Here is a 27,312-nt window from a genome sequence, read left to right as displayed (position 1 = left end):
GCGCACAGGTGCTCCGGTATCCCGAAGGAGGCTCCATCCTCGTCCTGGTCCGGCAAGTGCGCAGACGTCCTCGCATGTCGACAAGGATGCCCGAGAGAGACAGAGAGAGACAGAGAAAGGAAGAGAGAGAAAGAGAGAAAGAGAGGGAGAGAGAGAGAGAGAAAGAGTGGAAGAGCGGTGGAGGCGCGAAACGCTCGTTCCCCCATGTCCGGAAGCATCGATGTGGCCTGAACCGAGGAGGGCCAGCCAGAGTAAGACAGAACGAGCTGGAAACTAGCCTCGTTCCCTATACATCTCCGCTGAACTACTATCAAGAGAAACAGAGATAACCGTACTATTTTCTCGCGCATGCGTGCCGTTAGCCTCCGGTGCGGCCGACGAGAGATCTAGATGGAGTACGAATCGGGTGGGAGCGCGAGGGTGAGAGAGGGAGAAGGAGGAACGTATACACTGGTCTCGTAGGGCAGTCGTTCCTCCTTCGTCGTTCCTTCGCAAAGGTGCAGACCGCTTTTAACGAGATTATTTCGCACGAGAGGGAAAAAAAGAATTCGAAGTCGACTCGCGACCGTCTCAACGATCGTTCCGACTCTCGTTCAGGAGATACATCGGTGTCTTGGCTCGTCCGGTTGGATACTAGCGGGATCGCGTATCGTACGGTGTCGCTGCTCCCTCGTATTAGCAGTGCAAGTGGTGTGCCGGTGGCTAAGCGAGAGGAGCAGGCGGAAGAAAGGAGGAGGAAGCTACGAGACGATCCTCGTCCTTTTCGTCATCGTGCGCGGGTCAGTATCGGCCTGCGGAAACTTCGTTTAACCACTTTTTTCCCAACGGAACCGATATCATAATCCGGGGAACTAAGCTGTACGCGTTCTAGTCCTGGAACAGTGTTTTTTTTTTCTACTTCGAGGATCTAGATAAGGCCAACCAATTTGTGAGTGTACAAGGGGATAGCCGTTGGCACGCTTCTATTTCTTGATCGACATTTATTGATTGCGGCCAGGAGGTGCCCATAGCCGCCGCGTTTACTCGTCACGCGAAATTTTTGGCCGCACCATCGCGCGTTTTGCGATCGATTCGCACGCTCGTCCTCCCACCAAGTCTCGCTCGCGGCCGACCCTATACATTCTGTCTCTCTTACCAGTCGTCCACGCTTTTCTCGTTTTAGTGGAAATTCATTTTTTTTTAAGAAACTTTCAAGTCCAAATTTGTCATCTTAATGTCGCTTAGAGCTGAACGAGACATCGTCTATGTTAGAAAAAATCGTGGACCGAACTGCGTCTAAGATTAAGACAGACAAGAGACGCGATCCGTGTCCTGAACCGGGAATCGTCTCGATCGAAGCACACGACTCGACGTTTAACCACGACCCTACCTACGATCGATCGTTCGACCGGACAGGACACTCTTACTAGACGTGTATATATGTATATGTCCATACGTGTGCACCTCTAAGTGTACGAGTGTGTGCACGGCTAATGTGTACGGTGCACGAGAGACATATAGTGTTTCCTCGATTCATCCTTCTCGTATGTGTGTCTCATTGGTTCCTTCCTCGTTGGCCATATTCCAAGGGTAGAGAAGAGAACGTAGAAGTGATCTATGGGGACGAGTGGGCATAGAAACGGGAAGAAACCGACGGTAGAACCGTGAGCCGAGTCATTGCACTCTGGCTTGGGGTAAGACTTGGCTAATTGTTCCCTTTCGTTGTTTCAAGCGTTTCAGGATCGTTTCACTTGGCGCTCTCTTCGGACTTAAAAGTAAACACCACTAAGAAGGCTGTTTCTTCTTTCTTCGCTTTTTTCTTTTTCTTCTCGTCTTTCTGAGTCTTGACGTTGAATCAGATGAATTAGAGTGACAGGTAGGATTTTTAGCGTGAATCAACGGCTCTCGCCGAGGCACCAACGAAAATCCTACGGCTCGATAATTGCGTTCGAGTGGCGCAATCGAACGGCAGGACTCGTTTCTGGCTCGCTCGATTAGACACCGTCGACTATCAGGGCCCTCGGTAATAAATCCGACGGGATCAATCGTGATCCGATAGGGTCTAATTAAAGACGAAGCTTGAGATGCTTGAACCCAGAACCAATCCCCGTTCCGTTCCGGTTCGTTTGTTACCGATACGGACTTATCATAAGGCGTGTAAGTTTATACGTAGGTTAGGTTATCATTATAAAGAAAATAGAAGGATAGGGTAGTAATTGAGGATTTTGATTTTCAAACTGGTAAATCGTTGATGTCGTCGATGATAACGATCGATAGTTGCTTAATACTCGTTTATTAGCACAGGATGTATCGTAATGAGAAGCGTTGATCTTCAATCTTGAATTTTACTTTAAATGCAAGACACATTTTTCTTGGTCCTATTGAAATCTTTAGATTCTGTTTGTCGTAGTACACATTTCTTCGTCGCTTTATTTTACGGCAGTGAAACCTGTTTGCAAAGTTTGGTAGAGTAATAAGGCGCATGATAAAACGTATAATATAATTTACGAAGGAATTAACGTGGAAATATCTAAAACATCAAAGTGAGTCAGAATTGATCCAGCCTGTTCAACGGTTAAGTCTTTGCAGTTCTATGTTTAGCTGGACCCGATAATGGATTTCATTTCATTCTCTTTGCTTTTAGTAAAATATATAAAACTGATATTGTTTCATGCCAAAACTTAATTTAGCAGAATTATAAGAAGTAGTTATGTTCTCATCGTTAATTAGGAAAATTTATAATTAACTTTATAAGTATGAACAAATCCTGATAAAACGTTCAATGTAGTTTGAATTGCAACGGGTTAATCTTTGTCTGCATCGATTATGACTTAGACAGATCTTTCACGTTTGTTCAATTCTAACCGATATTTATGTGTTTTCGTATAGAAGGTGTTTTTATTTGGATTCTCGTTTTATTGCCATAAACAAAATATTTCACGCTCGTGACAACAATGTCCAGCGGAAACTGGCTGAGGATTAAAGTTCATAGAGTGTAAAACTACTATACGAGTATGAGGCTTCTATATTGTAGTAACTATTTAATTTTCACACCTATGTCTTTAACAAGTTCTTCTCTGATCTCTAAGTTTATATAATTAACGTAATGAAGTAGGTTTCGTATTATGGAACGTAATCTTCAACCAATGTGAATCAACGAAAGAAACAAACAGCGATATACGAATAATTTGCATAATGTAGTTGATTTAATCAATCACATCTCAATATTTCTCTTATATTCTAATTCCCAACCCAGCTAAAGCGTTATCTCTTCGGATAATGTTCTTAATAACATCCCAAATCCAGGAACATTAAACAACTTTTATTGTATTTCGTATCATCTGTTTCTATCTCCCTACACATGGAAGTGTCAGTTTGTTTTAATATCCACCGACCTCATATTCTTTTGTCCGCCAGACTACACAAGTTTTCGTTGTAAAAAGGTACACCCGCGTCGTTTCCATTTGCTGTGTGTGTTCTAATACATATAATAATACACGTAATAATAGTATTTGTAAGAGAGAAACGCATTTGTTACTAACAGACGTTCTGTTCGAAAAACGAGATATTCGAGTAGTAGAACGTTCGGATAATTTATTTTTTAATCACATTGTATTCCATTGTAATCAACGAGAACCATATTCGCATAAGACGCACCTTTTGTCATTTCCTAACGCAGGATTGAATTATTTTCAGTTGCAGCGCTTTTAAAAGCCTTGTACGATGGAATAGAAGAGCGTTTATTCTCCCAACTACCTATGATTTTTCGATAATTCGTTAATAGGAGTTCACGTTCGGGTAAGTGGATTCAACTGGTAGGAGTTCATTTAATCAAGCACCGACTAAAGTTTCGCTCAAATAAATGGAATTTATAGGGACGCAGTACTGCTGTACTGCTCATACAGAACTACCACCACAGCAAATTTTATTTAAATCAACGAATACCACATTCCTTGTCAGAGGGCGGACGAAAGTGCGGAAGGAACGTTCTTAAACGTTAAGCGGAGTTATACTGCATTGTACTGCGCAGAAATAAGAAGATGGTTAGGCAAGGGACTGCCGATCTGTTTGCTTATTTCCGATACAATACAATTCCACAATACAATTCTATTTCCTCGATACAATTCTAAAGATAATACAAAAATATAGCAACGCGTGACGATGAGTGACAGAGAACAGTGTATTATTTCTCGATGTAACAGTGTAATATTCTTTGACCCTGTGCTATCCCGTTAACCATCTTCTTATCTCTGCATAGCACATAGTACGAAACTATTACCGCGCCAAATTTCATTAAAACCAACACTGGCATCCAGCGCATCTCTTGTCAGAGAACGATGGAAATCGCGGGAGAAACGTGCCGTAGCCTCCAAGGCGAAAGAAAAACGAGGGGTTATCCAATGAGAGCCGAGTCATCGCACTCGCGGAGTACCCTCTTATCTTTCCGGCTGCTGGGTTGTAGGTTAGAGACACTCGGCGTGGATAGCGGCGTCAGAGTGAGATCGGATCGATCGATCGACGACGTTTCGAAGGGAGCCTCTACTCGAGTTTTCCTGACCTAAGAACACAAGCCTGGAGTGCCGTGGAACGGGGTGGAGTGGACTCGAACACAGAATGAGCCACCCCTAGTGAAAGAGGGGGCGGGGGACATTCGAGTAAGCCCGCCCCGTTTTCGAGCGTACTTCTCCCTACTTCGACAACGACGATGACTGCAGATTTGTCTTTTCTTTCTTCTCAGAAAGAGGCTCGTGAGCCAGCGGCTCTTATCGACGACGACACGCGTCCTTCCTTTTTCGTTGTCGCTAAGTTAGGTTAGGTTAGGCTGGGGTTAGGATAGATTGGGTTTCATATGAAAGAAGAAGTTTCTTAGAAGGAATGTCCGATTGGTTGTTTCAGGCAGATACGATACAATCGTTGAGATAAACAAATTTGCTACTGCTCGATAAATGTTATCTCTAGAGATAAAATCGAATATCGTTGCAGTGAGCGATGGTGAATGAAGAAACAGAGCGCTGCGGCGCCTGTTTAAATTCCAATCGATCCAAGACTTTCGAGATGTTTCAATTCCAAAAGGCCACATTATAGTTCTCGTAGAAAAAGTATGAGATGGAAGCGAGAAGAAACGAGAAAGACGTAATATATCCTTCGGTTTGCTACGTAAGTTCTGTTCGCCAGAGGAAACAAGTAGAATAGTCAGATTCGTGTCAGCCAGTGGAATGCTTCTTTTAACCAGACTCTACATAACGACGTATAACTCACGCAACTTTGATTATTTTCACTTGGAAAACATGGTGAATATTCTCCGATCGTAAATAAATATATGCGTAAAAAACCAATGCGAAACGTCTATATGGTTTCCTTGGAAAAAATATCAAAGGATACGTAAAAATGGCAAACAAGGCTAGATACTTCCTTAAGTAAACACTACTATATTCCCTTTGTCCCTGTACAGTTCCGCAGGACTTTTCCTCGACAACAGACAGTTAGTTGTAGTCCTCAAGTTGCGAATCGGTCGCGTGACGCTGACTAATTAAAAGTCCTACTCGCTCTGAGACATTCCTGAGGTGTGCTCGTAGATCGATTGAAGTTGTGGTTTTCGTCGTTATCGTTTCACCATCGAATAGAGAGAAATTCCCTGTCGTGGCTGCGAAGTTCGTTGCTTTCGTTTCGAGAGTGGTTCACACTACTTGGTGTTTCGATTGATCTTGGACACGATTCTCGAGGGTTAGGAAGGTGAGATAAGGGGACAGGGCTCATGGCCATACAGAGAGGGGAGAAAAAGGATATACACATATATAGGATGATACACGTGCACTCGGAGGTATCGTGTCCTTTCCTTTTTGTGTTGTATAGAATCGAGCCGAATGATGCCCAATTGACGAAGACCGCGCAGTCCTAGGAATGGCCCCATTCAGTTCCGTCTTCCTGGGCGTCTGGGGAGTGTTCGTGATCGTCCTGATACAAGGTACTAACTGATTTCTTTGTGTCTTTCAATGCTGTTCTATCGCGTTCAGTAGTTCTTAATCTTTGCTAATTGAATTTTTCATTGACGTCATATACGAGTGGCGAGAGAAGAATTAAATAAATAATTATGTATAACCCATTTGGGATCGACGACCCAGATGTTGAGTCATGCGATACGTCTCCTCAGTGGCCGAGGACTTGGTGTTTGGGTCATCGGCAAAGATTTACTCTTGGTGGAAAGGACATAGCGAGATGATAAATTGAAATATTATTACACCATATGCGTTCTCGACGCATATAGACATCTTCATCCGTGTAAAGGAGCACTAAAATGAAAACATCTTAAATTTTAGATTGCTAACATTGGTAAATATGCAAGCTATTCATTCTGTGAGTATAGCAAGAACAGAGTTCTTTGAGAAACATTATATTCCTGTATATATATATATATTTAGCGATTTTATTTAATTTAAATTCTTATGTAACCTTCATTTCATATTTTTTCATAATTATCAATGCAGATTGCTAATTAAATAACTAGAATTTCTGACGTAATTTACTCAATTTACCATAGTGCCTCTTGACAGAAAGATTCAATTTATATATTTACTAATATTTAGTAGATGAAACAAATTTCTATTCAAATTCCACTTATTTAGTTTCGTTCGTATAAATGTACAATTGCATAAATATCGACGGTCCAATTATTACACATATAGAAAATGAAGAAAATGAAACAAGAGAAACTGTAAAGCAATGATATTATCTTTCTTTATTTACTGTTATTCCTCGCTACTATTTTCATGCACCGTCAAAGAGTAAGAGACAAGTGATGGTTCGTAGACACTGTTTCTTGAAAACGTGTCTGAGAACGGTACGTAGGGAGATTGGAAAAAAAATAAGGGAGCCTCTGGTTGAGTGACCTTGAGCGGCCAATTGACTCAGAGCCAGACTATAGCAAGAAAGTGTATAATTGAGACGAGTGGCTCGTTATTCGGTGGAGTGTGGCCGAATATCCTTGCCACTTGACTCACCGCAACTAGTTCTAGGTTAAGGACTGCTGTCGCATAAGTGACATCGCGGGGATTCTTGATAATGAACTATTTGCAGAATCTAGGCCCGTCAGCTGGGAGGAATGGTGGACCTATGACGGTATTTCCGGTAAGGAATCCCATGCTCTTATCAATTAATCGAAACACACTCGCATTCTTTAAGTGATCGTTTTCATGAAACTGTTATTCAGTTCTTGTTACAAATAATTTTAAATACAATATTCTTAATAATAATATATATATTATAATAATATGATAATAACTTCCACTTGCATAGTTTCTCCTTCACTTACAAGGTTTTGAACATTTTTTTAAGAAGTTTTATATAGTTTTCCTTTTCAATTTCGACCGACGAGTGTATTTCTTCTTATTTTCATCGTGTGCTTACTTTATTTTCAATTTTAGAGCTATTATTCTTAGAATTCACTGTCTTTGTTCCTCCACTAGTTCCGCAAGGAACCAGAAGTCATGTCCAAGTTCTCCAAACATGAGAATCCGCCCATGGGCATCCATCCAACAATATGATAAATTACATGTTTCTCCCCGTAGGAATCATTTCTCTTCCAATCTTGTCAAACATTTCCACAACTTTCACCAATTCCATAAGAAACTAGAAACTGTTTATCTTCCCGCAAGAAGTCACATTGATCTTTCAACGTTACTAAACATTTTCCAATCTATCGAAACCCTCTGAAACACGAGAACTCGTCGAGCCATCGAATGCCCCTTGAAACCTTACGATCTCGTCAAATCGTAAACTCCCTTCAGCGAAATAATTTCACGCCACTCCTCCCCAACAGCCGTGTAGCTGTTAATCCCCAAAGCTTATCGTGCCGGAAAGTTCTTCCGGGGAAGGGGTTATAGTCGGTCTCGAGGGCTGGGCGCGTTAATCGATGCTCGAAAGTCGCGTTCAACGTGTCGTTTAATCGGTTCGGCTTCGAAGGTCCCGGCTTCTGGGGTCTCATCAATCCGGATTGGTGGCTGTGCCACAAGGGCAGACGGCAATCGCCGGTGAATCTGGAGCCATCCAGGCTGCTCTTCGATCCGAACCTGCAACCTCTGCACGTGGACAAGCACAGAGTTGGTGGTGTGTTGGCAAACACTGGCCACAGCGTGGTGTTCGCTGTGGACAACGACACGCGTCATCCTGTGAATATCTCGGGCGGTCCATTGAGTTATCGGTACCAGTTCCACGAGATCCATCTGCATTTTGGATTAGACGATCGAACCGGTAGCGAGCACACTGTGGATGGACACGCGTTTCCAGCTGAGGTGAGTGTTTTATATTGGATATATCCACTGTAATGGGTCTTTATGGCACTGTTCATAGTTGGAAAGATAATGGGAACAAGTAGTAGTAGAACTTGTTGAGATGCAGGCGTTATTTCTTTTTTTATTTTATCGTTGTCTTCTTAAAAATAAGTAAATACAGAGTATCTCAGTTGAGGAAGAGCATCTAAATATCTTGTTTGTCTTTTATAACGTGGAAAATGTTTATGTCATGATTCGAATGCTTTTAAAAGAGGAATGTAGAATCGTGGAAGTAGCATCTTTGTGTCTGGTTATTCGTCTGAGATTTTGCGAGCTATCTTTTATTCGGCCGTGTCTTTCCTATCGCATATTGTAGCGAATGAAAAGATGCATTTGAGTTACGAATGAAATTGTAAGACGCTAGAGTTCGCTTATTATTGTCACTTTGGGACTTGCAGTTTTTAATAAGAATAACTTTACACAGTCTGATGACATTACAACGAGGATACAAGATTTTCGCTATGGAAGTCAAACGACTGCAACATTTCTACAATTTATATTTCTCAGAAATTGCATATTAAATACATCAGAAACCTCTACGCTTTTGCTTCGCTTCTGCCATCACACTATTTCCTTGCCCCTGTTCAGTTCCATTAGTCATTTTCCCATATTTTCCTTCGACAATATGTTTTGAAAAGATGAAGGGTACGCCTCAGAACAAGATTTATTTATTATCTAAAAATTCTTGCCATACACTCATGTAGAGGATAAAAAATATGTTTTGGTAAAAAGTAAATTTCCAAAGAAAAGATTCATTTAGTGGGAATTTGTTAAGAATTCTTATCGTTCGTTCCTGAATATAATTATCACAATTTATAATAATAGCCGAGGTTTGATTGCTACAGACGAATTATTTTTAATTAATTTTATATAAAGTGTTTTGGGATCGATTGTTTCTGATAACAATAGCCAATTGATAACATTAATACGAATTATAATATCCGAATCTCGCTATATTCCCACAAGATGGTCTGTGATTAATAATTCAAATCTTTTCGTAGTATCTGCCAGGTAGCGTTAATAAACTGAACATGAAATTCAATATAGTTTGTGAATTTTGTTTGATTTAACGTGGCTGATGAGCACTGGCCACTAATTTGTTGCTATTATTATTAGTCGACGAATTACGTCAATAATTTAGTAATAGTACGATAAATGCAGATGCACGATAATCATGCATCAATTAGTAATTCGAGATTTCCATATCTCTCTGAATTCGAAGTGGATTCAGAGAGAAATGGGATTCAAATTACCTAGGTAAGGAAAACATGTGGAACTCGGTTCAGGTTTTTCGAATGAATCTGTAATTTTCATATTAGCATTACGAATAGACGAAATTAGAAAATAATTGAAGTTTTGAAAATATGACAAAATTCGGATCAAGAGATCGTAGAAAATAAAGTTTGAAAGTTTCTTAGAGTAGAGAAATGAATACAATCAAACAAGATCAATAGAATATAAACATAGCTGAAGAGGTCCTACAATAAGACATGTGAATAACTGAAACGTAAAATGAACTCAGTCGTGTATTTTTAAAGGATGAACGCTTGATTAAGATCGAAATACATTTAGAATCAGAGATGAAAATTTCTAAACCAAAGAATAGTAGATTTAATCTAAAATAAAATCGACGGAGGTGTTTGCAAAAATAGAGAACAAAAATATGACAAAGTCAAAAACGTAACTCAATATTAAATCAACAATAAATTTCAAACAACAGAAGCGTGGCAAAAACGCTAGATACTATAAAGGGAACAATAGAAAATAGAGCCTACAAAAGGGTTCTTTGACGAAAGAATAAAACGCAAAACGAAATGGACAGAAATGTTTCAGCAAAATAATATTAAATTATCAGCAAATTTTTATAAAATGAAGCCTTCCTAAAATATATATATATATATATATATAACATGAAATGAAACTCAAGACTTAATTAGATCAAAGAATAAAAGATCTCCGAAAAAATAACAGGTATTTCGCCAAATTAGAAACAGAAATATAAAAGAAGTAAGATATGTAACCTAACATTACATCGACAAAGAATTTAAAGAAACGAGAACAAGATGAAAGCTTGAGAATTAACAGGAAGTGAAGTTTCAAAGAAAGTTGTTATACGAAGGAATACACAATTTACTGGAAAATCAAATCAACGGGGATGTTCCACAAAAACAGGAAGAGAAATAAAATGTGAGAAGTAGACATCGACGACGTCGCCTTGAAAAGCTGCAACACCGACTTCTTTGCTCCAACAACTCGTCTTCGCTAATCTCGTGGATCGAGTGGCCAAGACTATCGGCCTCTATCAGAAAGCCTAGCCTCCTGGACATCCGATTATCGATCTTTCTTCGATACGTATCCGTCTATCTGCAGATTCTTATACTCGCCGATTAGAGGACGACTTTTATTCACTTGATCACGTAACTGGAACTGATTAACGTGAAAGCACCGCCCTCTATCTTTTTTTCTTCTTCCCTTTCTTTCCTCTTTTCTCTTTTATTTTTTTTTTTTTCTCATTCCACGTTCGAAGTATTAATCTTCGAACTGGGTCAGAACTAGCGAACTAGGTTACCGGTATAGACTCGCGATATACGTGCGGCCCGCGAAAACGTATAGCTTTTAACAGTTTGCGGGTTCCTGTTACATCGACGTTGGGAAAGTTGGTCGACACGGAATTTGAAAAAATTATAAAACTTTGCTAATATGGCGGCCGGTTTATTCGCGTGACGAGACGACCATTCCTCCGCCACTTTTAGTGATAGGCTCAAGTATACTACTAGCTCAAAAGTATTCAGACACTTTGCTAAATTCATAATAATGGTAAGGTTTGCCCAGATTAAGCGTATACGGATTAGTATTCCTCGAATTATTGAAAACGCGAAAGAATATTTTAAACAGAGGATATCTAATTTTATGATGAGAACTAATGGAATATTTGGGCTATTCTAATTATAAATCAGATTAAGAAGGATCTCTTAAATCGATGCAAAAGCTTCTGACACTAATACAATTATTTGATAATATTTCGCTAAACATACTCGAGGCAGTGTAGTAAATAATAAAATATATTGTTATTGTATTATTTAATTGCAATGTAATTTAATATTATTGTCTGATGACTTTATAAAAATTTAACGAGTATTGCTTCTGATTGCTAATTCGTTTATAATTCATTCCTACACATTTGTAAAATTTATACACCGTTACTACAGATTGATCAAAATATCCGGATATTTCTAAGCAATATTATACATCTTGAACTTGATTTCATTTCTATTCTCAGCACCATAGTCGTTTCTTCGTCGACGAATTTGACGAAAACGCGCCAAATGATGATTTCAGCCGGATGATTAATGTTTTATTAACTTTGCAAATTTGTTTGTTGAAAAGCGTCGAGAGAATTTCCAAAATTTCATTGTTCCGGTTATTTTCGCGGAATATTTCGTGGCAAATTCGCCCGAGGCGAGACGAAAATCAACCATGGAAACGACGAAATTCCTTCTTTTTTATTATAAAATGTTCGATGCGGTGAGAGTAGAATAATCTGCGGTAGATAACACTGAAAAGAATATATACGTATTTTTTCTATCACGTATGTCGCGTGAAATGAAATAAAATCGGACAATGAAAGGTTGATTCGCGTTCACGATGGCACTTCGTTCGTCTGCATTCATTTTAATTTGTGCTTTTCGATCGAACTCCGCCGTGTTAAAGAAAAAAAGAAATCACTCGCTGGATTACTCATTAGAAATTCATCAGTGGGTAAAGGGTTTGAACGGTGCAGGCTTAAGTGGAACAAATCCTCTTAAAACTTGTTGCGAGCTTAAATTGTTTAAGTCCGCATCCATATTCCTTTAAAAGTAAACGAACCCTTTGAAGATTATCTTTGGTGATTCTTCAAAATATTTAACCCTTTAATATTTTAAAAGTCCATAAAGTTACGTACGTAAATGATGCTTCGTCATTCCGTTTATTGCTGGGAACCTCTTGTCTGACCGATAAACGACTTAAACTACTCACAGCCTCTGTCTGATCGCTTGCGTCTTATACTACTTATAACTAGAAGCGCCACCATGTTAATTCCTATTTACCAATATTATTTCACTGCATTATTCATCTACATTATTTTCTAATAATTCACTATATTATTAATTTTTTACACGAACCTCGCAATTTATTTTTCATCATCGGAAAGTCTCACTGATTTTCCATCAAAATATTCAGACTTCCAGTTACTTGAAAACTCCGCCATTCGATCGACCGCTAGAAAACTCTGCCTTTCCTTGGGCAAAAAATATCCTTTTTATTCAAACTATCCAAAAGCTCTATTTGATCGTACGCACCTCAAGCTTCTTAAAACCTACACCACCGTGCTGCCTGCATCTACATACCAACGATCCACTATTATTTATCTTCTACACATCACTCTTCATTTTTCCTATCTTCCAGCAATTTGCTGCGTTACTTATCTTCTACGCAAGCTTTATAAGCCATAACCTTTCACCGCTTGCGAGCCTCGCTATTGCTCTGGCAAAGCATACGAGCTACTTAAAAGTTCCATGAAATCAAGAAAATTGATCACCCTATTCATTATTGAGAAGCTTGATTTTCGTATTGAGAAGTTCAATTTGTCTACATAATCGACTATATGAAAGTTAAGCGAAATCGCAGCTACTCGATATGACGCAAACATCACAACTTGTCTTACTCGCAGCTATCGCTACTAATCCAATTTCCTAATTTCTGTTCGAAAACAGTTGCAGATATTCGGCTTCAACTCGCAACTGTACAACAACTTCTCGGACGCGTTGCAGCGAGCGCAGGGGATCGTGGCGGTGTCCCTTCTCCTCCAGGTACATGTCTAATCTCTCACAGGCCACAGGCCCGCTTACGTATTATTTTTCACGGGCCATTCTGCGAAAGATCGACTAAACGTAAAACGATGGCGGTAACCGATAGCCGATAGATACATCCTGTGTGCTGGTTGGCTTTCAGGTTGGAGACCTTTCGAACCCGGAGCTACGAATATTCACCGAGCAGCTGGATAAGATCAGATACGGAGGTGAGACCGTCAGTAATTTAATACACCCGACCGGACTCGAATTTCTCGAGGAAATCGAGTTTCCACGCGCTGCTTCGCGATACACAGTGCGAAGGGTGTGCCTGGAATATGTTTGATCGAAATTCACGATACGTTTCACGCATATTCTATGCACATACATACGTGAGTTCCTTCTAAATATGGTACTTTAATTAACAGGCATACTGTTAATTGAATGATTAAGAGGAACTTGCATATGAACATTCACAAGCCAAAATGGTTATGTTGGTGTTGTTGGAATTTTTCAAATTTCAGTGTCAAAGTGCTTGAAAAGATCGATGCTTGTCTTGCGTAATTTCATTAATTTTCTATAAATTTCGTTTTATGGAGTTAACCGGTTTGACAAATAAGTGGTTCATACATAAATTGCTTCTTTCAAATTGCTTTTAAATTGCCTCGTTTTACGAGATTATTCAACTTTCACGAGGCAAAGGTTATACAGGGTATTTTCAATCTTTCCAGCCGAACTGCAAATTTAATTACTTTGTAAGTTACATCCACGTATTATTACCCTATCAACCTATATGAACGATTTCATTTTTAAATTTCATTATCGCGAAAAACCGTTTCAGTTCGTTTTATCGATAAAAAAAAAAAAAAAAAAAAGAAGGAAAATATTCAACGCTCGTGACAACCAGAATCTCCACACTTTCGCTGGACGAAAGTTAATTCGCGAATATCGATTTATTTTTTCATTAAGATAATTCGTGAAATAGACTCAATCAGTTCGATTAAACCATTTTGGGTACACCCTGTAGGATACTTTAATCCAATTGAATACGCAATTACGATCAAATCGAATATGTTATTTAATTATGCATTTAAATTGACACTTTTGCAGCTGGTAATTTATTTTTCAAGGGATAAGTCAATAGCTGGTTGTCGCGTTATTAGTAGAAATAATATATTTTTTAAACTGTAAAAATAAATTTTACTCCTTTTACATATTCATAATTAGAAACTTATCACCGAAAGATTTGTAGTGAAAATAATAAATTAAAAAAAAAGAGATAAAAAGTGAATTTTCAAGTTCGTTTATAGTTTCATACCGTTTCCTTATATCTCTGTTATCTTCCAAAATTACGCCAGCTGCAACCAGCTGTGGCTTATGAAAAGACGTAATTTTACGTCAGCTACTGCGAATGTGTCAATAGAACAAAAAAAAAGTTAATTAAGAGAGGTTCATAAAGGTGGCTCGCAAAAAACGAATTTTAATTACTTTTCAACAGCAAAGACCGTCTACGATCGTGTATGATGCTTGAAAACAAATTTCATGACTTTCTATTTTAATTTCACATTATATATCGAAGATGAATTTAATATATTTAGCTTTTATTTGCTATTAACATTAGATTACGGCCAGATGAATTTTTAAACGAGTCTTTCTACCTACTTAAAGTTGCACATTAAAAATAAGAACCTTAAATCAATTCCCGTGCAGTATTGGTCTTTTGTTTTCGTCTTCGGAAGCTTTATAAACATTCCACTATATCGATAAGCAGAATATAAATAAAAATTACTTTGATTCGAGTAAATTACACTTGGAAAATATAATGCTATTCGCAGAATAATTTTGTAGATTTGCACTCATTTACTATACATGTATACAGTGATGGACAAAAGAATGCAAGTAATACAAAATGTCACTATAATATTACGAAACGGAGTTGTATTTAACAACAGCAACGAATAGATACAATGCATGCTCTTTTATAAATTACTTTCATCAATACGGCAGAAAATGTCTAATAGAGAAATTACCAATGCTCATACACAAGTACCAATTTTAGTAGCAATTTTATGCTTTGTTTTATCCAGCATTGTAAATGTATAAGTGAATGGACCATAACAAAAAAGAGTTAAAAAAGAAGGACGAGAGATTTTTAAAAATTAAATTGTATGTTAATAACTAAAACGATTTCAGCTATTAAATTCTACTTTATCGTCGCATTCTCGTTTCAAATTGTTCCTCGTATAATCACCAGTTTGAGTCGTCGTTCTCAACGACGGCCACGTTAATTGCAAACTAATTGATTCCGATTGCTGAGAAAAAGGCATCTTTTCCGGTGAAACACGTCAAACGAAAACAGTAATGCAAATTGAAAATGGAAGGGGAGAGGACTCTTCTCTGGGGGTGCATCAGCTAATTAAAGATATTGCTTGCTCCAAATAAAATTAGACGGAGTAAACGATCGCTATCGACGTCGAAAGAGGATTTTTTTCGCCGATTATTTGCACGTGATATCGATGGCCGACTAGCACACACCATTTGCATAATTAGCTCGTCCTGGATCGAAAAAATTTATTATACCAAATGTAAATATATATAATTTCGAGTAATCAACCAGTTAAGGATCGGAATGTTTTAAAGCATTTCCTTAGAAATTTTAATTAATTTCCTATGTTAAAGCATGTTTTACCATTGAGATTATATAGATCGTCTCAAAGATTTGCTGAATATTTTCTTTATTATTATGGCTTTCTTTCATTTTATGAAATTTCTATAAATATATTCATTTCTTTCATTTAATATATGCATTAGTACTGTGATACAAACTATCCTTTTCCAATTAAAAAAAGTTTATGCGATTCTACAATTATTCTACAAATATTATTAATATTCTAATACATTTTTTATATGTCGATAAAATCAATATGAAAGTTATTTTATTATGCATTTTTGAAATAAGAATTATTTAACTGCTTGGTCCTTAATAGGTTAATTCTTTGTGTATTATGAATACACAAGTTTCAAATCAAAATACACATTTTATTCATTTCACATGATTTCATAAAATCGAAAAATGATAGCTTCAATAATAAAACGTGTATTGATTACCTGACATTTCTGTTCTTCGTTTTAGAAAGTTAGTAATATAATAATAGAAAGTACAAATACGGAAATTTTGTATAATTAATCCTTTGTGTGCTATTGACGCACGCGTTTCGAACAAAGATGCGCGTTCAATGAACGTTATTTAATTTTACATCATACAAAGTTAAAAGAATAACTTCGTTACGCGTGTCATGGTTAATTGACATTTTGTACAGCACGTGAAGCAGGAATAGCATGGATATACACCTCAAATTCTAAATAATTAACCCTTTATACGGTACGGGCGCGTATATCGATTCGATGAATTTCATGAGCATCGCATATAGCTTTACAACCTCGTCACTCTGTCACATACGTGTTTGACGAATAGTAGAAAAGCGGGTGTTATGTATTTTACCTGATTTTATATATTACTGCATTAAAAAGAATAATTTAAATATGCGTGTAATAAATTGATTGATACCTTGATCAGCATGTAAAATCGTGATAAGTATTACGCTGGCAATAATGGCGATCGCGTGGCACACAGTATCACGTCGTGTATAGGAAGTGTTGTAGGTTAGAATATTCAGCTCACAAAGGATTAATCGTAGGAATTAATATTCATGGACTAAAACAGCCAAATATAATACTTACTTTATTCCTTTATCTTTAACGGTTTCTCAATGGTATACGGATGTTATAGTCAATTTTATGAAGGTTCCAAGTTAAATACAATAATGGCCCACATAAAACGTTTAAACAATACGAAACGTTGAAGGATTCTACGCTAAACATAAAGAACCACATGAACATTCCATCGATATAGATATCATAAAAGAAATTATATACTAAATAAAAAAATATGAATGGGTATTCGATACAAACGTAATCTCGTAGCGCTTACTATTTCCTTATTATAAACGGTATTTCACTCGTATCGCAGGGAATTTCACAAAGACTCAACATTCAATCGGCACAAACGTCGAATCTAACCTCAAATATAACTTCAACAGAAACAAAGTCAGAGATTACCCGGTAACAAACGGAGAGTGAATTACCTTTAATCTCTTCTTGCAAAAGCTCAGGAATCCTTCTCAAACTAGAATCTCTCACGTAAGAATGAAATTCACACGCATAAGTATGTATCTCCAGAAAAGCTATGCGAAGAATCGGTTTCGCAATTCACAATCGAAGAAAACGCTCGAGACGCTCTCTGGATCAATGCTGTTTTCATGGCATTATCGATCGAGAGCGCGCCGCGGGCTTCTTTGAATATTTCTTTCGGCCATTAACGACACGAAGTACACAGAGTACATATAAAAGTGTAATATCAGGCGTTAGAGGCGCATGTTAAGGAACGCCAATGCTAATTGGGGTACGTATGCGCGTCACGGTGGCTGTCGGATCGTCATGTTATCGATCGAACCGATTGCACGCAGGCCAGGCGATGGAGATTAAACGTTTCGTGGTACGAGAACTGCTGCCGGACACGAAATATTACATGACGTACGACGGCTCCATCACGATGCCGGCCTGCCACGAGACCACCACGTGGATCATCCTGAACAAGCCGATATACATCACAAAGCAGCAGGTGAGGGTGAAATTTTCATTGAATATGCGTATATGTGTATGTGCACATTCGCCCGTATGGTATCGAACTTAATGGTTTGGTGGTTTTTTTTTCTAAAAGTTTCCTAATTGTTGCCATATGCAATTTTAACCACTTTAAGACTTTCAATATGTTGTAAGGTAACTTTTACAATGTTACTAGTGAATTGTCATAATTTTTGCGATATCATTGACATTTAGTGGAGCGAATTCTAGTTTTAAAATTACAATTTTGATTAAAACAACTATACCATTATATTATATTATATTATATTATATTATATAAAATTATGCACATTGAATTGAGAGTAGCGACATCAAAACGCAGTCGTTGAATATCGACCATCACACAGCGCCATTGCGGATAGGAATTACATTGATCCAACTTTGAAGTTTCCATAGCTGGCTATGCAGCTTCTGCTGATCTTCGTTCTCTATGACTACGAACAAGGGTTAATTTGCTACTGTTCGATGACCGGCTTCAAGTTAGCCAGAGAAGGTTTAGGTTCTCTGCAGTTCGATTGTTGAAGCATGCGGTGAATATGTTCTCAACGATGTTACGATAACCTTCGAGTGGCGGAAATACTTGATTGGTTGCTGTTCAACTTATTAATCGAGTGAAATTAAGTCGGTCAAAATGTTATGTCGGTCACTTTCACAATAACGACAACGAAAAATTCATTGAAACATTTATTATTCTCAATTGCTATCTGATAAAATATCAATACAATTTCTAATCAAAATTAGATCAATTATGTAAATTAGAATAATAGTAATATTGAAAAATTCTCGATGCTTGTACTTATCGCTTTTTCTCTCTAGTTCTTTTTCAATTTCTCAACAATTGAAAGACTCGCAGTCCCGGCATCCAGAACCTTATTTCGTTTCTGCGGCCGCCACTGATGAGGCCCGCATTTGGAGCCCCAACGATTTGAAGAATCGTAGTAACTCACGCACGAAAGCAGTTTCTGATGTTCTTTTAACGATTTCGCGTGGCCAACAGCGGGCGTAATCTCGCGCGCCACCTAGCACGCACAGACCAAGAAAATTGGTTTACGTGAGTTCCTTATCACGCTTTGATGTCTTAATGTATTTTTTTTTTTTTTCTTTCCATTCTTCCTTCCCATTCTTTCCCCCTTTTAATTTTCATTTCAGAATGGCTGATTTGGCAAGTTAAGACGGTGAATTATAAAGTAAAGATTCGGTTTCGAAGCTACTCATTAAGGATTATATAGCGAGGCGGGCAGAGTTTAATGGACAGTTCCGTGTCGTTGATCTTTTTTTTCCTTTAATTCGATCATAGCGTAGGAAATTCAGTTAGCTGGCAGTTCGTTGCGATACGCCAACTAAATATATAAATATACAACTATACCGCTATATGGTATTCGTGAAATTATTCCAGACGATCCATATTTTCTCGGCAGAAATATTATAAATTAATCAATGTCAATTAAGTTACTCATCCTGCGTGTTTAAAATAAGAGGAAATTTCTCAACACAGTAACTTCAACTTAGCTAAAACGAAACTTTGAATTCATTTCAATTACGAGGATAAGAATAAACAGCTCTCTAGGAAGCTTAAAAAACCATTAAAAGTTATTTTATTAAAATGAAAGAAAAGATGGACATAAAAATTCGAGAATGGCAATGAGGCATAAAAGCTTCCTTGTTTAGTTTGTAGAAAAATACGAAAAACTCGTTTTGAACTTCGATACTTTGCTAGTTTTCCTTCAAATATTACAGGAAATTTTATTAAAACAAGATTGCAATACAAACATCTAAAAACCCTAACACAGTTTACTCGAAAAATTCACTTCCAACATATTAGCGCACCGCTTGCCTCGCAGTTGTTCGTCATTCTCGATCGCGGCAGTGACGCGACAGCCGATCTCAATTGCATACAGTGCATAATTTTTCAAAACGGGCAGTCGACTCATCGTTTTCACTCGCTGCATAATAGATCTATCTGTCTGTGGATCAATCAGCCAAATGGATCGTTTATCACGATTCTCCCTCTCTGTCTCTGCCCGTCTGTCTGTCTGTCTCTCCCCTCCTCTGTCTTTCAAAAAGTCGGGGAAAACTTCATCCCCTTTCCGTGTCTCGCGTGTTCCCGCCGTCAGATTCGTATTTTAATATTACCGGTCAGCGGATCGGTAATCGATGCGTCGCGTATTATCATCGAGAAACTCGTTCGTATCGATATGCAGAACGATACGAAGCCTTTGAAGAGGAGAGGAAGAGAAGGAAAAAAGAGCGAGAGAAAAGGGGAAAAAACAAACGCATGCAAACAACGTCTGAGACGCGAATAATGGATCGAGGTCTATTGACTTCCTGACGGAAACGTCGCTTTGCCGGTCGAACGATTCCGAATTGAGCTCTTTAAAGGGGGAATTAATCTCGATACGCCGGTGTACGAGATATGATTTTAATTCCAGTGCCTCGGATAGAGCGCTCGATATGATCGATAATATAAAAATGCGCTTTGTTGCCGAGCAAAGTGGAAGAATCGGTCAGCGAACGTGAAACTCGTTTTTTAATTTAAGAGAAATGGTTATCTGGGTGACGGGGGTAAATTGTATTTAGAGTAGGGTAATTTTGGCGATTAAAATAACGCGTGTATTTATTAGATTAGGTGATAAAGGGAAACATTAAATAAAAAAATTTCTTTGAATAATAGTATATTTTTGAATGGTTTCTGCATAGATGGAGATTAATTTTCTTTTTTCTTTTTTTTTTTTTTAGTGAAATGATCAACTATGGATGATCAAATATCTATAAGAGGAAGTTTCATATAAAGGATTGAATAATTAGATAAAAAATTGTACGGTTGCATATTGGTGACAAGTGGTTTACAGGTGGAGGTTAATTTTATTTATTCTTTTTATGGAATGTTTAATTTCACATAAATTACCTTTTTAAGTATAGAAGGAAATGTTATATAGACAAAAAAATATATGTTTCTTCGTAAATCAATATTAACTATATCTTCACTTAGTATTTTCATTACTAATGAAGTGTCTAAATTTGATTGATCAAATTTTTTTATTCTTCATTTTCGCCTTATTTCAGCAAGAAGAAACGCCTCTTAAATTACGTTGAAACAGTAGCCGAACACCCTGTGGAATATCAAAATTTGTGCACGAAAATACCGAGATATATTTATTCTAAAATTGATCTAATTATTCTAAACTATTAATGTAATTATTCTAGAAATACGACATAAACCTAGCGATTTTAATCATCGAGATATTCTATTACTTTCATTATGAAACGTATTTCAAATAGCACTGAATATTTTGGTTTTAAATGTTAAATAAAAAATATTGCGAAATATGCGTTGATAAGCTTCCGGTACGTCACGGTGATTATGAGGGTGTCATGAGACTCCAGATGCTTATGCAAATTCATGTCTTTTATATATCAATATAACTGAAAGAATGGAATCCGCAAAAACGTTAGAATAATCGCAGGCATTTACACAACAATTAAAAAAATATGATAAAATTTGACGCTCGAGAACCGCATACGATAACATCAAATTTAAGCTACTGGCCTAATCCTTTTTCACCTTGATTACGTTTTCTATCCCGGAAATCTTCTTGAATATATAACAACAAAAATATCAAGAGAATAAAAAGAGAAGAATGCACACAAACAATACACACTCCCAAGCCATTGTACGGCTGTAGATAAAAGGAAAAGATATGACAACTCATAACTTCGTGTAATAATAACAAATTTAATCTGCCGTCCCTTCGACCAATCCCACACCCTCGTAAAAGCTAAATACTGAAAAAGAAACCGCGAAAACAAAGGAAAAACCATAGAAAAAATGCAATCAATATTCGATCGTTTAACCGTAAATAAAAATCAAAGCTAGAATGAAAAAAAGAAGGGACTGAAGTAGGACGATGGAAAAACTGGATGTCGAAAGTTTCGTGGCGAAACTAATTTATTCGCGGCGATATCGAGGAGAGGACGATCGCGCGTTGATCGATGATTTAACAGCCACTTTTCGCGGGATGATTTACGTATCCACAGAAGGTGGCGGCGATGCATTTTAATAAATTTATCGGGGACAGCGCCGGTGGCGTGCGAGGAATTATACTTGCTAAAACAGAGGGCCGAGATTACGTGGCTAGTATTTTTCGGGGCAAGTTACCCAGGGGGCGACATCAAAGGGATGCAAAATAACCGGGCACACAAACAAACGACACACGTACAGGGAAGAACCCACATGCACGCAGCGTATTGCTCGTTACACCGAAAAAAATTCAACCAGGAAAACCACCGGTGCACACGGTGTATCGAATATTCTAGTAAGCTTATCCCGGCCTCGTGGCCCTCCATTAGAGCGAAAAGAGCGTCCCGTGATGTCGACGCGTCGATTATTAGCCCACTTTTTCCAGCTCACATTTTCGAGCCTGATATTTCTAACGAGGTGACATCGCCCGGAATATTTTCATTGCTCCCCGTACAGATGTACACATTCATATATTATATATACATAATTATAATACGTAGCAATAAATTTAATAATTGTGAAGCTTAATATATATTTACTTCTTATTAATTGAAATAAACCTTAATTTAGATGAAAATCCTAACGAATACACAGTACGATAAAATCTCCTTTGTGTAATAGGGAAACAAAAATGTTATTACGATGGAATTTTTGGATAATGGGATAATCACCTTTCTGATACGAAATTTTATTTATTCACGTACAGATTGGTGTTAATCGATAGTTTCTTTATATATTTATGGATCCCATATTTTTTTAGGATTTATAATATGTAATTTAACATATAATTTTACTGCACGTAGTTACATTCTTTTCGTACTTCGAGCCATCGAAGTCCTTTTCCGAATGCCACGAATACTCAATCGAATAAAGGAAAGAATACATTCTATATGAACACTAATAAAATACGTACATACTCGAAACGCGAAAAGGCATTTGTTCCTGGGAAATATTATATGTTTGGATGATAGAACATTCGGATAATATTAATATTATTGTTATAGAACGTTCGAATATTAAGGTATTCGGATAAGGGGAGCTCTACTGTGTTAAAAGTATCAGATTGTCCGAAAAGTCTGTTTCGTTTTATAAGGTGATAATAGATGCGCAACACACCGTTTGTTTTATATCATTTTATTGAGTTACATATGCTCCATTTGTATCAGATTGTCCCAAAAGTTTCTTTCAATTTTTAAGGTGATAATAGATGCGCAACACACCGTTTCTTTTATATTATTTTATTGAGTTATATATGCTCCATTTAGTTCTATTACTACGAAAAGGATCATGCATAATTCGATATATACAACTTAATACATAGCGATAGAAATATTCTTGCGGATATTTCATAGAATAAGGCCGAACGAGGAGAGCACGTATAGGGAAAATTTGTTCAAAATGAATACCTTGACAACATATTTCAAGGTCGTCGAAATCGGTGAGGCGTGCCCCATTATAAATAATTATCATCAAACTTGGTATTTTATATTTCAGTAAAACGAACTCTAAAAGTTCGTAATTGGGTATGAATTTTAACAAACTTTTTTATTAAACTAATTGCAATTTTCTCCGACTGGATAATCAAACGAGGTTAAACAGGAGTTTGAAATATGGGATGGACGAGCAGGTGTTGTAATGAAATATTCCTGTCGAAAGTCAAAGAGCTGATACGTATAACTGCTGTTGTATAGCACAGGCATCGAGAACCTTAACTTTCAAGCTATTAAGCTGTTAGGAGGGAAAGGTCGTCTCGAAAGAGCAGAATGCAAAAGCGATAAGAACAAGAACTACGATCGTCGGCGTTGTAGTTTCTCAAAATTGATAAATCGATAAATCAATATCTATAATAGGCGTTCTGTAGTAGGTGCTAGTAGCTTGTTGGCTCACGGAGACTGTTTGGGCCATTAAGCCATTATAAAATGCAAAGACGATAAAGAACAGGGTGTCGTATTTACTTCATTTTCGCCAGCCGATAATTCGTACAAAATTAATCGGATTAGTTCGCACTCTACTTTTATTAAAAAGGTTAATGGAACGTTATTATTTCAAGCGTGTTACTTGAGGCGCAACATTCCTGAAATTTCGATTCTGTCGCAGATTCTTTAATAATTTATTAAACACGTTAATGTACAATATTATCGTTTTAGCGAAACTTTCATCGATTTTCTGTTACTCTTATTGAAAATTTCTGCTTTTTCATTAACAGATCGTATTAATTTAATCGAATAAAAACGTACCCTTTGATACATTGCAATAATATTCTGCAGGAAGTATACCAAAATTTTGTTATTCTTTATATTCGTTAAAGATTTTAACTCTTAAAAGCGAAACATCAAAGACGAAACCTGTGTTAGTTCAAAATTACAATCTCCTCTCATTTCAATTGAAAGTATTTTACTGTTAAAAATCAAACAAATCATCTGCACGGCATCTATTAAAATGCTTAACTTTCAAAGTATTCGTGGGAACGATCGAAACATCGAAAGTTTAAAATTACGATCCCAACCTCATATTTCAATCTTCCGTTTTTTCGATAAAATAATCCAATTGAAAGTAACTCGATGGACAAAAAAAGAATCAAACACATCAATCTCCGTCGTTGAAAAAAAAATCAAACGAATCAATCTGCACGATCGCCGTTAAAAACCTCAACTTTCAAAGCTTTCAGGTTATTAATCTTTCACTCGAGCAAAAAGCAAAGAAAAAAAAAAAAAAAGAAAGAAAGAATACAAAGCCTGGAAAAAGAAGAAAGCAAAGACGCGAGGGGATAAAACAAGGAAAGTGATATTGACTCGATTCGTTGCAGCTTCTCGCGCTGCGACAATTGATGCAAGGGGACAAGGATCATCCGAACGCGCCGCTTGGGAATAATTTCAGACCGCCCCAACCGCTTCATCATCGTCCCGTTCGAACGAACATCGACTTCAACATTCAGGTAACGCTTTTCCCGTATACGAGTTCCTTCAACCGTGCGATAACCCGTTATAATTGTCTGGAAACTTTTTCCTCTTCAGGGACCGAAGAACTGTCCGACGATGAATAGGGACATATACTACAAAGGTATGAAAAGCTGGTTGCCGCCTCGGTTCCACGTGAAATGGGAAAAGTTCGTTCGGATACAAAGCTGGAACGACTGTTGCGCCAGTTGTCCACCGACTAATTTTCTGCGGTTCTCTGTTGGGCAAAAATGGCCATCGAGTTGGATGTTTTGTTTCCAGTTACTGATAACAGGTGTTGATGGGAATGGTAATGGTAGAATACTGGGAACGTGCTGGCACATTAAATGTATCGGTTACTGTGCAACTTTCTGCTAACAGTAGGCTACGAATAAAATGGCACGCAAGGTAATCGGAATCGTAATGTGTGATACGACAGATGGCGGTAGTAGATAATTTTTCAGAAGTAGATTTTCAAAATCGCAGAATCGGTTCTTCTCCGATTTAGTAACAAAAACTGGTTGTTATTACGTATGATTAATTGATTATCTACCAGCATAATCCTCAGGCGTTCTAAAAAATTGTATCTATTGGTACAGAAATTTTGACAAAAGATGATCCTTGTTATTAATTAGCTGTTTATATACCATCAGAATCTTTAGGACTCTCAAAAAGTTGTATTCATTGGCATACCAAATATCAATTAACACGGTGACAGAGAACGATTTACTCTTATCAGATTTCATTAATTTATCATGATCATAATCTTTAAGAATTTGAAAACAACAGGACTAGCAATATAGGCTTATGACTTTCACGAACCAAAACACGAGTAAAATATATATGTAGCTTCCATATACAATTTTCCTAGATCAAACCATTCTCCTTAACAAATTGAATCCATCACCCTTCTGGCTTTTGTATTCCAATGAACTTGACCTAATTCACATACGAATAGATAATGAATCTAATAATAGAAGCTGACCAAAATCATTTCGATAAAGACTCTTAACGTTATTTTTATATTTGTTGCAGCCAACAGCTGGAAATAACCCCGTAGCGAGTTATGGCAGCGGCTGGAGGTGCACTACGCTTTCCCTGGGACAAGCTGGAGTCACGCAGTTAACAGGATAAAAACCCACTGACATATCAATTAATGAGCGCGACCAGTGGTCATCGTGTCGATCGGATCGAGCAGAGGCCATCGTGGCGCGTATCGTTGAAAGGAAGAGCGAGAGAGAGAGAGAGAGAGAACGCGCGGAAGCGAGTGAACGAGCAAGAGAGAAAGAGAGAACGAACGTGTGAAATAGAAAAGAGAAGCCAGAATGACGCGAAGAAGAGCGTGAAAGATTAACAAAAAAAAAAAAAAAAGAAAAATGCTTCGTTGTACTATTAGACGTGAATTGCCAAGTATGTTTCCAGTAACGAGAAAACAAGAAAAAGAAACACAAGAATACACAGATTACACAGAGACAGGTACACAGAGAGACATATACAGAAGATATACCTATATATAGATTACAATTTAGCGGAGATAAGGTTTAAAAAAAACGTAAGATTAACACAAGATATATTATTATACGTATATCGATCAACTATCGAAAAAAAAGCTATGACTATCGTGGCCTGTGTTGGGGTCGTTGACGACTACGATGATCGTGAGGATAATGATAGGTACGGAGATAGAAACGGAAGACACGAGGATTCTATATGTATAAAAGAAATGAAGAAAAAAAAAAAAAGAAAAACTAAAGATTCGCGCGTGATGGAAATTCGCGCCTTATACGCCCACTCATACCGCCACCTGCATATACATAAAACATACAACATACATGCATACATGCATACATGCATACATACTTAACATGTACACACACATATCGAGCGAAAGTTTATACTATATTCTTGTAATAAAATGCTGAAAAACGTAGACGGAAATAACGACATCGAAACCCTATCTTCCGTGTGAACACGTTCAACAACGCGAGTAATCCCACCAATCTGTTCCACATCCTTTTATCTCGCGCGCCTTGTCTTCTCACGTGGGATTCCCCATGAGTCTTACACTGTAGCGCCACTGCGGTGCTATCTCTACGGCGCCGGTTGAAACCTTCAAGTTACTACTCGTGTCTCACACGCAAGTCGATAAATTAGAGACCTACTACGTAAAAAGAGGTAAGTCAAACCAACAATAGAGAAATGAACTTTGTGACTCAAAAAATATCCTAGATCCACCACTGTTTCTCATTGGCTCCCAGCGAACCTCCCCAACGTATTCCGATTTCTAGGTTAGAAACCATGGAACGTGTTCACCAATCCTCGTCATATTTCCCTCGCAAAACACAACTGACGAAAAGCGTAATACTGGCGATCGAACTGGCTTGGTGAACGCTTACTGGTGGTAGCGACGATCTCGAACGGAAAAGGGGTAGAAAGGTTACGTAGAACCAGAGAGGGCGTTCGTGCGGGGGGAATGGATTTCATTGAACCAGAATTCGATGGTGCTGCCGACGGACGGC

General features: G+C 37.6%; 2 protein-coding genes across 5 annotated transcripts in view; one reads left to right on the top strand and one right to left on the bottom strand.

The window, feature by feature from the left end:
* The window catches only part of LOC122570187 (peptide-N(4)-(N-acetyl-beta-glucosaminyl)asparagine amidase), a 53,252-nt gene extending 35,819 nt beyond the window's left edge, over positions 1-17,433 (bottom strand). The window contains exons 1-2 of one of the 3 annotated variants that reach the window (XM_043732195.1): positions 17,127-17,427; positions 16,877-17,009 (exon numbers count right to left, since the gene is read on the bottom strand). The gene's annotated coding sequence lies outside the window, so the exon portion shown is untranslated. Of the gene's footprint in view, positions 1-12,249; positions 12,387-12,469; positions 12,586-16,876; positions 17,010-17,126 lie in introns of those variants that run through there. The other 2 variants (XM_043732194.1, XM_043732196.1) reach the window with 2 other exon arrangements.
* On the top strand, positions 430-26,717 carry LOC122570192 (carbonic anhydrase-related protein 10). 2 transcript variants are annotated; one of them, XM_043732205.1, is made up of 10 exons: positions 433-779; positions 5,833-5,944; positions 7,054-7,104; positions 7,939-8,267; positions 13,061-13,156; positions 13,299-13,365; positions 17,662-17,816; positions 24,664-24,792; positions 24,872-24,917; positions 25,829-26,717. In XM_043732205.1, exons 2-10 carry the CDS (start codon positions 5,881-5,883, stop codon positions 25,843-25,845), a joined length of 954 nt encoding a protein of 317 aa, XP_043588140.1. In that variant the 5' UTR covers positions 433-779; positions 5,833-5,880; the 3' UTR covers positions 25,846-26,717. The 2 variants fall into 2 exon arrangements, with proteins under 2 accessions (XP_043588141.1, XP_043588140.1); XM_043732206.1 differs by lacking the exons at positions 24,664-24,792; positions 24,872-24,917; positions 25,829-26,717 and adding an exon at positions 20,903-24,649 and having other exon boundaries at positions 430-779.
* The last annotated feature ends 595 nt before the right edge of the window (positions 26,718-27,312 follow it).

The sequence above is a fragment of the Bombus pyrosoma genome, linkage group LG8, assembly GCF_014825855.1.
Source record: "Bombus pyrosoma isolate SC7728 linkage group LG8, ASM1482585v1, whole genome shotgun sequence".
Classification (NCBI taxonomy): Eukaryota; Metazoa; Arthropoda; class Insecta; order Hymenoptera; family Apidae; genus Bombus; species Bombus pyrosoma.
This window is presented reverse-complemented; position numbering and strand designations above follow the sequence as displayed.

Excerpts from the sequence above, each read along its gene's own strand:
- LOC122570192 (XM_043732205.1), top strand. The coding sequence starts at position 5,881 with ATGGCCCCATTCAGTTCCGTCTTCCTGGGCGTCTGGGGAGTGTTCGTG. Across the intron at positions 13,157-13,298 it reads CGGTGTCCCTTCTCCTCCAG|GTTGGAGACCTTTCGAACCC; the intron begins GTACATGTCTAA and ends GTTGGCTTTCAG. Across the intron at positions 13,366-17,661 it reads GGATAAGATCAGATACGGAG|GCCAGGCGATGGAGATTAAA; the intron begins GTGAGACCGTCA and ends GATTGCACGCAG.